A 10,962-nucleotide genomic window follows, 5' to 3' on the forward strand; every position below is an offset into this window, starting at 1 on the left:
CCGCATTGTGTAATCTTATCTTTGCCGCTCATTGAAGATATGGTGTCGATTACTAGTGATTGGTCAGAATACCAGAATGATGACCAGCCAATCCAGACAGAATTTTAAGACATGCCTCCATTAATGAATGTGGCCATGCAGTATTATAATAGTGGATTGGGGCATGGCCAACGGAATGGTCGTTTAAAACCGAGAATAAAGTAAGACAAAAAAGCAAGAATGTACATCTGACGTCAAAAGGTACTAGTGACGTTATACACTGCATCCTCAGTGACGCAACACATACAATTAATGTCATACATTTTTAGCTTACATTAGCTTCCAAAATACAACGTATCGTACATATGGTTAGGGTATTGAAAGTCACGCATTTATTTTTCACGAAGTTGCTCAATAAAAGCTTTATTTCCACTTGTTGAATACTAGTAACCCATTTTTGTACCCTTGCGTCTTAAGTATCTTTAGTATCATACCGGGTACTTAGAACCCATCCCAAGACTACTGATAAGAGTGCGATGAAGAATATCATATTGGTATATATGTATAGTCTTCCCAAATATCAAGTGGTTTACTGCCAGTCTTATCAAGTGTACAACATTCGTTCTGTTTGTCTTGGCGACAGATAGTGACATAGCACACTTAATCAAAACTGATTCGAAAATAGATGGTCTAATTGACATCTTCTTTCGGGAAATAATTAAATGCGAACGGTCTGGAGTAAGTAGATGAGACAGCTTCATATTGTGACAATCCCAGATGCCGTGTCAAGTTGCAAATAGCAACATTTCATGAGAGAGTGTGCCATTAGCTCGGATCATCATGATTGCCGTTAACCCTTTAGCAGGTGATGGGGTACGGCGGAGGGGTTCAGATCATACATCCCACGATAGCGAGGCACGTTCAGTCAAAGAGCAGCATTTTCTGTCTTATGTTCACGTTATCAAAAGAAAGGGAGTATTGTGGTCTTCGAATAATAGTCTCCAGTACGAACTTTAAGAGTAGTTTGCCTCTGACCTGATCGGAGGGCAAAAGAAGAGAGATCTAAGAATGATCGCACCATATCTCGAATGCGCAGCCGAACTCAGTTGATCTCCCATGAATAAAGTTGGCCTGAGTGCAAAGTAGGAGTCACAGCCAAACACAGTAAGAATCATCTTAATAATATTAATTTGTTTGATAAAAATGACTTCAAACAAGAAAAGTATCATTACAGCAAAAGCATTACAAGCGGGCACGACCCTGGGTTAGTTTTCTGCAAAATCATAAATTTAGTGCACGTTTGTGCCAAATGAGGCATCATGTAACGTGGTTACTCCGTCGTATAAAGTAACGACCAAACGCCAACCACTTTACTTTATGCCGTGATTGGCATGACAGGAACGCTTTGTCGTAAATGAATTGATGCACCATACTTTTACCAATTATTGTTTAGACATATCATGCGCGTCAATTCCCAAGTGTCTTAACCGCTAAATTTTTGCGCACGTGTATTTTTGCGATTCAAGAACAATTTCATAAATCATAATATTTTCACGATTCCTATATTTAAGCGGATTAGAAAATCTTTTCAGTTTCGTTGAATAAATAATCATGCAGCTCTTTTGTATCGCGAAACCGCGTCTGCTTGTTAAATCTACGAAAATAAAACGCCTGCAAAGTATTTGCGGTTTGGTGTATCATGATGAGATATCGCAGCGGGCTTTATGACAGCATGATCAGGCACATCACAGTTAGTTAAACCTGCCGCGACTCCTCTCTCTGTATCAAAGGCAGATTTCCGTTTCTTCCATAAACAAATTAGGATTGTCGTATCGGGGGATTGTCGCTTATCATCACCCGTGTTATCCCAAATCAAGATAAAGCGATTCTTCAGTCAGAAAGGCTGTATTGTGTGGTTGGCATTGGTTGGTGGGTGGAGCGTCTACTGCAGACGATAATCTCATGAAGCATGTAGACTGAGAGAAGTGTGCTCCAGGATTCAAACATGTTCACGTTTGGTGGTTTTAAAGCTGAATTATGATGCTTTCAAAAAGCATTTCCGATAAAGTTAATTTCTTTTTACATTGTTCTATATCAGACAAATTCTACATAAATACGTCTGCCTGTAAATACCTCAGAGTCGCTCCACGTAAATACTAAACCATACAAGTGTTTCCACTAACTCCATGTCAATGTTGTATTGTAATATTCTAAGTGTGGCGAAAATCACTCAAGTTACAACTACATGAAAGGCGGCATATACGTCACTCAAATTGCAACTGCATGGAAGGCAGCGTAAACATCACTCCCGCTGCAATTGCATGGAAGGCGGTGTATACGTCGCACAAGCTGCAACCACATGGAAGGCAGTGTATACATCACTCCCGTTGGAATGGCATGGAAGGCAGTGTATACGTCACTCCAGTTGGAATGGCATGGAAGGCAGTGTATAAGTCACTCTAGTTGGAATGGCATGGAATGCAGTGTATACATCACTCCCGTTGGAATGGCATGGAAGGCAGTGTATACGTCACTCCAGTTGGAATGGCATGGAAGGCAGTGTATACATCACTCTAGTTGCAATTGCATGGAAGGCAGTGTTTACGTCACTCTAGTTGGAATGGCATGGAAGGCAGTGTATACGTCACTCATCAAGTTGCAACTGCATGGAAGCCAGAAATCACTCCAGTTGCAATTGCATGAAAGGCAATGTATATGTCACTCATCAAGTTGCAAATGCATGAAAGAAAGTGTATACATCAATCAAGTTACAACTGCATGAAAGGCAGTGTATACATCAATCAAGTTACAATTGCATGCAATGCAGTGTATATGTCACTCCAGTTGGAAATGCATTAAAGGTGGTGTATACTTCACTCCAGTTACAACTGCATGAAAGGCAGTGCAAACGTCATTCAATTTGCAACTGCATTGAGGGCAGTGTATACGTCACACTCTAATTGAAAATTTGAAGTAAAGGGCTGCGCTACATTTTAGTAGTTTGTTCTCCAGAACCCTAAACGAAACGAACATAGCATTTACGACTGGGCTGTTAAATAGTGGCATAGATCATGGGAACATAATTTGAAATAACTGTGAAGATAACGATATATATCACCTACGAAGCAAAGATTGATAACATAAATCCTCTCCATCATACCCACTTGAAATGATAATGACAATTTGCTCGCTCATAAAATCCCACCCGACACCCATATTTTTATCGAAGGACGATATTCACGATGAATCGCATCGTTTCTAGATTTGGATGCAAAATCCGTTGAAAAATCCGTATTGAAAAAATGTAACTTCAAACTGCAAAGCCTAAAGCGCACTAAATGCGTGACTAGAAAATGTATCAAGCATGTCTAAATGAATAATATGATCATTCCCCACAATGCATTTTTCAAATCAGAAATCGTAAGTGTCCTTATGATATTTGCTTATAGGGTGGGTACATAATTCCTCAATATTCTGATATCAAGCCGTCTCTCAAATTTGGTCATTCAATTTGATCCCAGGCAGGCAGGTGTGTTAACGAAATCCTCATGACAGCTTGCCGAAATGTCTGTTGCATACTTAAAAGCCTCGCTCTTCCCGAGGTGATTCGTCTGTATCACTTCTCATCTTTGGTGTCACATTTGATGTGTCAAAGTAACTGTGTCCGGCATCCATCTGGGAGTGCACTAAGTGGATTATCAAGTGTCACTACCATCCTTTGCATTTGATCGTGCATGTGACAGCGCAGTGCAGACTACGTTCTCTCATGGTCAATATTACGTGGCACCGATCGAGAGTTTGACAGTAGTGGCAGCTTACCGCGGATGCCCTGGTAGCGTTCTTTATCGCCAGACAGACAATACACAAACGTATGTGCAAGCATCGAAATGATATATGAAAGGCCACAAATACATCAATTTAAGAAATCTCCATACATTCGCATAGTGATTGCTTTGGTCAATATGTGGTGCTGGCGTGTGTGTGTGCGTGTGTGTGTCTTTCTATTTTTCAACAGCTTCCGTACTTGAAGGGTGGTCATTTTACCACGGCCGTTTCAAAGAGTGTTTACCATACCCATTTTATTGAAATTGTGGATATTCATTTCAGTTATAAAACTTTTTTCAATCCTCCAGAGAGCTAGGATCAAAAGGACGACAATATACTCGTTATGGTCATAACGATCGATTTTGTCTCAAAGAAACTGTACACCAGTCTATCGCTTTGTTCCGTGGGAAGATGTTTTTCTTCAATGTTGTAATCGATGTACCCCTAGTTATATGGCACGGCTTGAGCCGACAGCCATGGAGAATTTCCATTTCCAGTATCGAAGGCACGATTTAAACTGATCGTGTCCACAACTGATGGTAGAATGTACATATTGTTAATTGCTAAAAGTGGTCCGTTGCTTTCGTGCAAATGAAGGCATATCTTACCGGGTTGGTTCAATACCTGGCACCGGCACGCTGGCACTGGCACTGGCAAAAGGATGCATCTTAAATTGGTCTGCAGGCCACTGAAATTCATATGAAATCAGACTGATGTCTGCCATTATCATGAGCCTTGTCATTATCTATAGTATAGTCTCTGTAAGCTATAGCCTATGCCTTGACCTACTTACTGCATACTGAAACCTTTGTGTAGGGATGTAATTGACATGATAGAATATAAGTTAGTGCAACAGACTAGGACTGACAAGTAGTAGGTATAGGCTGCAGCCCACTGGCTGTGGTGAGGCTGTATCATATAATTGTTATATTTAGTCTTCTAAACTTTGAATCGATTCAAATTAATGATGAACATCAGATTTAGTTTATGTCCCTGAAACACTATGTTTGCAGTTTCTGACAAAAAAGATATGTCAGCACCAGTGCCAGTGGCCAGTTATTTCAACATCTGATTGGAGACATGTTTCTCCCGTGATGCGCTTGCAATCAATGGCAATTGATAGCCATGACCACATCGGTCAGAGGGGGCTGTCTTCTGCCATTATCTACTTCCAAGGTTTTGTGATGAATAAGCATGAGCTTAACAATAGGGACGCACATGCCTTACTATTATTCAGTCAAGTAAAAAAATTAAAGGAGCTATTTGTGATAAAGATACATTTGTTGGTGAATTGTCTAGTTCCCAAAAGCGACACAGCTTATTATTTCACCTTAATACTCTATAACCTCGAATACAAGGAAGGAGCTTCCGCCCCCCAATAATTAAAATGGCGTAATATTACGCTAAAAGGCGTAATATTGCGCTGAATACAGTAAGCCGTTAATCCGAAAGGTCATCAGGCCGACTTTGATAATAAGTGCCCCTCGAAAAATTAAGGCTTCGATATGGGGGTACTTACGGAAAAATCATCAGGGGCAAAGAAACGTAATGTAGTCGGTTATGAGATGGAATTGTATAAAGATCCATTGCGAGAGTGGTTTGTTCAATGAAAATCAAGAAACATCTTTGTTAAGACTACTCTCAATTTTAGTGGACCATTAATAAGTGTAATGCAAAAACATGTCGCAGGGTTCAGGGGACCGAGAGTGCCCAATATCGAAAATATACTGAGCTACAACATGTGCAGGCTAAACTTCCAGCGGTATTGCCAACGTATAGCCTTTGCCCCTACCACTGAAATCGTGTCATTTTTTCTGTACATCGCAACCCGCACTTTACGGTGCACCTCACCCAAAATTGATCTTATTCTGGCGTATGCCATGTACACTATCAGTATACGGTATTTACCAGCATATGGTGAGCCCGTTTTTCAATCACACATACCTCTCTTTCCATGACCACTGCGCTGCTAATATGAACTAGATTTAAAAAAAAATCACACGATGTATCCTTTTCATCTTTGATGGACACTGATTCAGTTTAAACGCAAACTGTATTGTGGTTTTCGAATGAGACAGAAAAACGCTACCAGACCGCTGATCGAGGAATAGCGATGGTCAGTGGCATCACGCTAACTTGTTACCATTTTGTGTACAGCGATGCCGCTTATGATTAAGTAATAGCCGATCAACTTCAGTTTGAAATAGACTGCATGCAAATGCATGTTGTATTCTTCGTCAATGTATTGATTGACACGCATTATTTGAAAGCTGAGCAATGTCAATACATTGAGGGTCAAGATACAACAAAAACTTTACTTAGTAGAGAGACTAACCTGAAAAGAGTGACGCATAGGGTAAGACTAAATCCAGGGATCTTCGGCAAGGTATGCAAACCGCTCTACCCAAGCAGCCACTTTGACAGCTGCCAGCCATCGGAAATTTGTGCGTAATATACACAGATCCTTATAAAATATAGAGTGATCTATAATGCTAACCCTAACTCTAAGAGTAACCCTAACCCTAACCGTCCCGGGGTTGCGGGGGGGGGGGGGTCAGTACATCATACACACCGCGCGAATGAAGTCCATGATAAGGAACGATTATACGCGCGCGCGCCCTCTATATAATAGAAGAACTATAGGAATTACGAATAACAATTGCAATGTCGTTTGGGAATAAAATATTCGCGGCCCGACCTTGTCCCTATACCGCTGAGCTCAGTTAATCTCCTTTACAATGACAGAGGGAGAAGATGCACTTCCCTCTAATGTCTTATATCAGACGGAATTGTGAATTTCTCCTATCTTACAGAAGGGAAACTACCCTAGAATATCCGATGCAAGAATATACGTTTCTTTACATAATTATATCATTTGTTCCACAAACGCATTTTTCCATTTTCGTAGATTTTTCGTTCGTCAAAGACAGCTGACCTAAAACAAGGAACTGATCGGACTTGTCGCTATCCGTTCATAAATATTTTCATAATAATTTTTGAATAATAGCGTTTTGGAGTCTAAACAAAATAAGACAGGATTACAACAGGATACTCTTTTATATAGTCTTCTGGTGACCGTTTGCCACCAAAAGGTCGGACATAAAGAAGCCCTTTGATGAATTGGACTCAATAGGATTTGTATATTTTATGATTCACGCAAGTCAACTTTTTGTCCATTTCAGGTTCTTATATCACAGAGACTGGTGATTCGTGTACCTGCTATGACAAAGACCACCACGAGATATCACTGGGGCCATGTATCAGCAAGCTCGGGCATTTACCGTGCAGTGAAACGTCCAAACGACACGTCAGGAGCATACATTCAAATGACGTGGTAAGACGAGGTGAGTGATGTCTGAAGCATCGGTATCAGGCATGTCAGGTGGTGCATGTTAGGCACGTCATATATAACCTCGGTTCCAACATCGTCGTCATACTACTAACATGTTATACTATAGGAAGGTTTCGTAAGCCTGACGTATAGAGCTACGATCGACGGTTGGTTTATGATCTGGCATGATCTTCACCAACATGACCAACGGTTGTCTGAGTGGCGCGGTGGAAAGTTTAGCGCCTCATCTCTGAGGTCCCGGGTTCGATTCCAGGTCGGTCCCGATGAATTCATGTGATAGAGAGGGTGACTCTCTTTGACAACGTATGTCTCCTCCTAATTACATTGTTTATCATATAGATCTAACGATATCTTCAGTTGACAGCTCTCAGCTCAGTATTTTTATTTTTTCATGAAAATTCCCCAATTCCTCCTGCAGTTAAGTGTGAACCACGAGTTTTGTGTATTAATGAATTCGACTTAATAACACCACAGATCACCGTATTTCTTCATTACAAGCACTGTGAAACCGGTCTCATCAACAAATGAGGACATTTTGCAATAAAAAACATTATCACAAATCTCCATGGGTGTTTTTGAATCTACAACTATAATATCTGACGTATAGTTTAATCACATTTAAAATAACTCCGGGAGAAATTATTTGAACCGATAGAGAGAGAATATGTGTATGTAAAATCAAACATTAGTGGCCCCTTGTGGAAAAGTGCATATGAACTGACAGTCATTTTAGGCTATATAAGAGGAATTTCATACCCAACATCATAACGCATTTCAGCTGATTAACAACTTTTTCAAGAAATTACAACAAATTGCGAGGCTACTATACATGTTATGCTTTTCGCAATCACGACAATAGTTGTCCGGGGTTGTGTGAAGAAGACATTAAAGAGTACTTACGTAGTAGAATCAATCAAAACCTAAATTCAATGATACGTTATTTGTAGCTATTAAAGCTGATGAAAAAAATTGCTACAATAGGTGCATCCAAATTTAGCTGTCTTGATGATAAATCCATAGTGAATCATACAGCCATTAGGAGCAGTGCACTTCGAGTAATCGTTCCCGTAAACTAATCGGCTTGCAGCATGTATAAAAAATAATTAGAATTAGAAACTCAAATGGACTTTATACTTTTTAATTCAGCATTCGATCAATTGTTGTCTTAGCTGTGTAAAAACAGTGGTGGATCTAAATTTTGGAAAAGAGAGGGCGCGCAAAACCCTAAGAAAAAAACCTGGGATCTTAGTTAGCAAGGTGATTCAACTCTGCATTTTCCAGGCATCTGTGGGTTGGAAAAGAAGTACTTCGTGCTTTTTATGAAGTGGCGCTCTAGAGAGCCGCCGCTTTCCGACAAAAAAGGGGGCACGCGCCATTTGCTAAATCGGCCACTGTACAATGATGTACATGTAATTTCATGTAAATCATGTGAATTGTGTACTTCACAGTTTTCAGCACTCTAATCAATACAAGTAAGTAATGTTCAAAATTGAATATAACTTCTCTACTTTAATCAGTTATCTGTTTTCTCCTTCTTTGGATTACAGCCTTCAACACCTTTGAATCACTTGGTTGCGCGTGCTTAGACATGAGTTTTGGCGCTGTGCCGATGCAGGATTGTTACGACCACCACGGAGCTATAGTCTGCTAGGAGTGATCAAAGATTCAAGGACGCCTAGTGTTGATGTTAAACGTGCAGGATATGCTGTGTTATACCTCTCTTTCTGTGTTCTCTCTGTGTAATTAGTCCTCCCCACTACGTACGCTGGTAGGTAAACTTGATCTATTGGGCTTTCGACGTAGAACTAACTGAAAATACCCTCGGGCCCGCAATGCAAAGTGGCGCAAATAGTCGCCAACATGCGATAGAATGCTTGCAATGTTTGTCAAAAGCCGTTGGCGACACAGGATTGATTTTTGATGTGAGAGACCGACTGTCATACCTCTCTATTGATATTTTGTTTGCCTTAAGGCGACAATATTCACTGAAGGATTACCCAAACTTTGCATAAACAATGATACATGATTATTGGAGCAGTATTCCCTCTAGTTAATTGATTATCAACGCATGAATTGCCCTGGTGGGATTATCGAATAAATACCCAGGTTGATTGTCAGTGTATTATTGGCTGGTGGATTTTTTGTCAACATGCGACTGTACGCAATTACAGTCATAACCTGTTTTCTTGTGAATATACCAAGAACACAGACCGTGGCTGCTACCAAATCGACAATGGTATTAGTTCAAGAATGTAGTTTGTATCGTTTCTTCGTGAGTGAACAGCGTATGTCGACGATTATACAAACTGGCTGTTCGTTAAATCATAAGCAGCATGCAGACATGGTGATTTCTGTCACCATAAAACATTGCCGGTTTTTATTTGTCGCCACAGCGAATGCTCCGGGCAGTGACAACAGGTCAATCAAAGAAAGTTTCAGGACTTTGAATCATGATAAATGCGACGATCGGCAGAAAACGGAACAAATGTTTTACAGATTTTTAATCTGGTTACGCACGCGCATCAATAAGAACTCAAAATAACTCATTCATGCGTGTGTGTAACTGCATACAAACTAAAAAGGTATGGAGTTTTGGCACATTTTCTGCTGATTCCGAGTCAAAGGAGAATTCCTCTAGACACCTCAATCGTTAGATATTGGGGAGTGCGGTTGTAGTTTCGAAGGGCGTCCGTCTCGTTCACGGAAGTTCTTGGGTTAGAGACTCGACCACTGCCATTCTGTACTCTCACCTGGAGAAAAACTATAACGTGTAGCGTTTATTGTTATTATTAACATTATTGTGCCGACATGGTTGTATAATACGGGACTTCTCATTCGAGTTGGTGAGGCTCGACCCCAGCGCCACGCTCTGTCGGAAAAGCGCACTTTCAGGAAGACGAACTTCTGGCTAAACCTTGACATGAAACTTTGTCAAAAAATTAAACAAAGTTAGCACGTTTGCTGGAAATGGATAAAAGATGTGTACAAGTCTAGTGTAAGCATAAGGAAATCTTAGGGATTTGTCATTATATAGTTTTATAGAAGAACATTGTAAGGGTTAGCAAGATCTAAGAAAGGTCGATGAAGAGCTAGCATTACATCAAAAGGACGCAATTATGTAATGATGGTCTACTTTAGCATATCACATCACGTCCTAGCGTTACCTCATACAATTCTAACGTAACATTCCTTTCCTTTGAGTTGTAGAACTGTATTCGTCCTGAAACTGACACACTTCTCCACATAATTCAATGTTAACATTTTCCTAAATGATTCAATAAAATATTTTGTGATGAGGCGTTCTTTGTTCTTGAAAATTATCGCTTTCACTGCAAACTGCGACTGTGATTGAGTTTGAAATCTAGCGGCAACTCCAATGCTCCCACATTAACTTAGATCTGTAACATGTTTTACGTATGTTTTGTATAATGTAAAAATAGCATACACACAGTCACTCATTGGCTCGCACTGAAACAGAAACGGACGCACATTCAAAAACTGCACGCGTACCAACATCGTACGAGGAGAGTGCCAACTTGACATCAAAGACGCCATCGGATGGCAAGGCGTCTCCTCACTAGGGACGTTGCGTGACGCGACGAGCTCTGACTTCATGAGGTGGCACTACACAGTCCAATCTCCCGGTCTTAGTTCCGGAATGTCGAAAAATACATACACCTGTTATTTTTCTCACATCGTCCCTCTGCCACAGTTTGATTGTCCACACACTGATCCAGTTTGTCTAGTGCGCTGCTTGTAATATAGATTGACAAGCCTTCTTGTTATTTTTCGATAAAAAAAAAATT

At 40.4% G+C, this 10,962-nt stretch overlaps 1 protein-coding gene across 1 annotated transcript in view; it reads left to right on the plus strand.

Annotated features, from left to right (window-relative positions):
* Positions 1–10,453, plus strand: part of LOC135498041 (uncharacterized) — a 180,812-nt gene extending 170,359 nt beyond the window's left edge. The window contains exons 3-4 of the mRNA XM_064788190.1: positions 6,987–7,148; positions 8,704–10,453. Of these exons, the coding sequence (XP_064644260.1) occupies positions 6,987–7,148; positions 8,704–8,807 (266 nt within the window). The 3' untranslated portion in view covers positions 8,808–10,453. The remainder of the gene's footprint in view (positions 1–6,986; positions 7,149–8,703) is intronic.
* Positions 10,454–10,962: the final 509 nt, after the last annotated feature.

The sequence above is a fragment of the Lineus longissimus genome, chromosome 13, assembly GCF_910592395.1.
Source record: "Lineus longissimus chromosome 13, tnLinLong1.2, whole genome shotgun sequence".
Lineage (NCBI taxonomy): Eukaryota > Metazoa > Nemertea > Pilidiophora > Heteronemertea > Lineidae > Lineus > Lineus longissimus.